Raw genomic sequence first — 4,146 nt, 5'->3', positions numbered from 1 at the left:
ATATATATATATGTATATATGTATACGTATACATATATATATACATACATATATATATACATATATATATATATACATTTATATACTTATATATACATACATATATATATATACACATATATATACATACATACATACATACATACATACATACATACATACATACATACATGCATACATATATATATATATATATATATATATATATATATATATATATATATATATACTCACACATACTCGTATACACATGAACACACACATGTGTGTGTGTGCATGTATATATGCATATATATATGTGCATGTAAGTTTTTATGCATACATATATGTTTACATACATACACATGTATGTGTGTGTGTGTGCCTCTGTGCGCGTGTGCACGCGTGTGTGTGTGTGCAGGATGCAAGCGGTATTTAAGGATAAAAGGTTTTTACTTCTTTCAGATCTCCCGTATCAGATAAAATGCTCACATAGGAGACTGAAAGGCATGACGTCATTGTTGTCACAGTGATTTAGAAATGACTATCTTTGTAAATGTAGATAAAGTTATGATGGAATTGGAAGTCTCTAGCGGGAATGTTTCAACTGTATCAAAGAGAAAAATAAAATTCTAAAAGTTCAGACACTATAAGGGCATTACAATTTATCCAACTGATTCAAAATATTATCGATGATGGACCCGGAAAATCAATGAGGGCTATCGCCAAAGAACTTCAAATGTTGGAGTGGAGTACCAAAACTGTGGTGCACGAGAACAATCGTACGAGTCGCATGTACTGATGAGAGATCAATTTATGTGGGCAAAATCAGAAAAACTGTTTGACCCGAGCTAAGCGGTTATCTAACCACGGCAAAAGCTTTCACATACATGGGTTTTTTTTAATATTGCAACATAGTTTATTTGTTACATTAATAGAAAAGGTGTTCATGCAACACAAGCAGTAGGATGAAACAGCGTAATATGACTCGCAAGAAAAATGTCTGTTTGAAATTCAAAACTTGGGCTGGTTTTTATATATCAAGTGGATATTCAGGTGTCGTGACATGTCTTTTTGGATCATTCTTGATTGAATTCACAGCCGTGAGAATAGCTATATGGATAGTGTAATTCAAATCCAACCCTAGGCATTCTGAATTTTGGCGCTTAAATTGACCGTATCTATAGGCCCTGCTTACAGAAATTTCTAGTTGGACCACTGAACTATCACGTGAACAACAGCCGTTCATTGGATAAAATCTCGGTTGCTACTGGATCAAGCTATTATTGAATTGTGGTTTGAGATATGTGGCAAAACGTGGGATTAAATTCAATGTTACAGTATGCTTTAGTTCTCTGACGAGAAGAACTCCGACCAACATCAAAAGTCTAACGGGAGAAATGACAGATTATTATGAATAGATCCTTCTGATGTATCCAGAGTGACGCACACGAAGTTTCCATCATCTGTGATGGTTTTAGGAATGGTTAGTAACAAAGATCATGTCATGCTACTTCACATCTTTCTACAAGGTGGGTTTTTAAATTAATCCTTTAGGGTACTATAGACAGTTGTTAAACCCTGGATGGATGAAGTACGCGGTGAATGGCCACACGTATTCCAACAAGTCTGAGTTCCATCTCACTTAGCCCTCTATCCCAGGAACGGATGTCAGATAATCTTTACGATCACGTAATACCAAACTTGTGACCTCCAAACTTGTCAGATTTAAAATTCAATGAACTACTATGTTTGCACCGTTATTGAAAAGGAGACTAATCTACATCCTCATCATATTATAGCTTCATTGAAATCGCCAGTGTCCCGGTGATGTCTGAAATGAATAAGGACTATTTAGTGCACGATTTCAACGCGGGTTCATAGAATAATCTTATAAGAAAACTTATTGAGATCATGTGCACAAATTTATATCAAATACATTTTGCTTTACTAGATTAGAGTTGTTTTATTCAGTTACCAAATATATCTTCAAATACCTCTCCTACCATCTATATTAGGGCTGGCTAAACTTACTTAACGTAAAGAGTCACATCCAATAAAATTCAGATGCTTGGGAGCCGCACTACGTGAACAAAATTTACACTCTGTTAACGTTTGTAATTTATGTCCTACAACTTAGATTAATAAAATAATACCAGGCTTAAAAAGTAAGTACTTGGGTTGATATAATTGACAAAATTCCTTCAAGGTGATGACCCAGTATGTCTGCAGTCTAATGAATGAAACCAGTACAATAAAAGAATGTTTTAATATATATACATTTTGCATAGTCCTTGTCCATGTATGCAACAATATTTATACATTAATGCAATATTTAAAACTGTTAAATTGTATAAATTTCAATTTATACACCAAAAGTTTCAACACATTTAATACGGTTATGAACTGCAGTAACATTTCAGAAAAATAAACGAATTTTCATTTCAATACATAAAATTAGACAGTCAAAAATAAAAGTGTAAAGAAAAATGCATATTCTTTTAATGCTATTTATTTATCTTATTAAATATCTCGTCAAAATATGGAAGAAGACATGCAAAAAGGCAAACCAATAAAAATAGAGCTATTTAAATAAGACCCTACCAGGTTATTAAAGCTGTTATTTACTGCTAGAAAGAGGTCTTATGTGTTTCCATCTTGGATGTTAGTCGTTGAAAATCTGGCTATTTGTCAAGGCTGTACGAATTAGTTCTGTCAGGTGATGGCTTGTGAGGTTTACACAAGCTTCATTACGGAGTACATTGATTCACAGCAGTACGTTGTGCAAAAAAAATCGAGATGAGTAGTACGCTAGTTTTCTTCAGTTCAGTATATTTTATTTCTGAAACTTGTTTCTAGAACTCAATTATAGACTGGGATTTGTGGATTATCTTTAGATCTAGGTCCTCCTGCAATTCTATTTGTTCCATTTCCCCAGCAGATGCTATTAATAAGGGTTTGAGAAATTAACAACCATCATTGACCACATCAACCATGAATGATTCTGGCAACTAGGTGTCCACAATGAATAATACAATGAACATGGAGAAACTCTGGAAAGCTGGGATTACTGTTCATAAGTGCAATTAATCCTTCATTCCTCTACCTTCATCACCACCACCACCATTGCAGGAGCTCCATCTGTTGCAACACTGACAAGTCTATATAGCGAAACACCAGCATTTGTTAATGCTCTAACAGTAGCACAAGTTGTTTCTTTTAATTCCATCAAATTCAACATCTCTTCTTTCACAGTTACTTCCAAATAAACAAAATCTGCTAGTTGTGGGTTGTCTTGGATGTCAAAAGATTCGCCTTGTATCGCAGTTGATTCGTCAAAAGGGAATTTTGCATGCAACATCAGCACTGATCTGAGAGATATGCCTCTCTGTAGAGCGGCTGAAACTAGTGTTTGTGCTATTTGTCGCTGAAGTCTTGTGTTATTTGGATCTAACACTGCAACATCAGCTTTATTGTTAATAAATTCGCCACCAAATAATGGGCGTTTAGCCCGAGCAATATTCCATAATATAACAAAACTGGCTTCAGTCATTGCATCGGCTTCCTTGCTGAACGTTGTCAACAGTATTTACTGATATACAGCAGAATGATTTGAAAGAGAGTGGTGAAAACAGAATTCCACATGCAAACGACATATCCTTATAGACTTATATGTATCCACCTGGTTACAGCTTCAATGAGAATAGTGGTGAGGAAGTTAGAGAGTATGAAACTAAAATAGAAGAAATTTTTAAAGTCATTACAAATTATATTTGGGTATATTTCAAATAGTTGGAAAATGTTCCTCCTTCCTGCCAAAGCAAACCGTTCCCGCAGCACTACACTACCGGACCCAATAAATAATCATAAAGTTTGAATTTTTCTTCTCTAAGGTTTATGTTAGTGGAGGTACGTGGTTTAATTGTTAGGGTGTTGGACTCATGACCATAAGATTGTGGTTTCGATTCCTGGACTGAGCGATGCGTTGAGTTCTTGAGTAAAACACATCATTTCACGTTGTTCTAGTCCACTCAGCTGGAAAAAATGACTAATCTTTTGACGGACCGGCGTCCCGTCCAGGCAGATATTATATACACCACGGAAACCGGGAAACCGCCCCTTTGAATTTATATGACTCTGGAAGGGTCTTTAGCTAAGGTTTATGCT

At 35.1% G+C, this 4,146-nt stretch overlaps 1 protein-coding gene across 1 annotated transcript; it reads right to left on the bottom strand.

Moving 5' to 3' along the window:
• Positions 1 to 3,073: 3,073 nt before the first annotated feature.
• Positions 3,074 to 3,532, bottom strand: LOC106880820 (uncharacterized). The gene has a single exon (XM_014930947.1). The coding sequence runs from the start codon at positions 3,530 to 3,532 to the stop codon at positions 3,074 to 3,076; it is 459 nt and encodes a 152-aa protein (XP_014786433.1).
• Positions 3,533 to 4,146: the final 614 nt, after the last annotated feature.

The sequence above is a fragment of the Octopus bimaculoides genome, chromosome 5 (genome assembly GCF_001194135.2).
Source record: "Octopus bimaculoides isolate UCB-OBI-ISO-001 chromosome 5, ASM119413v2, whole genome shotgun sequence".
NCBI lineage: Eukaryota > Metazoa > Mollusca > Cephalopoda > Octopoda > Octopodidae > Octopus > Octopus bimaculoides.
This window is presented reverse-complemented; position numbering and strand designations above follow the sequence as displayed.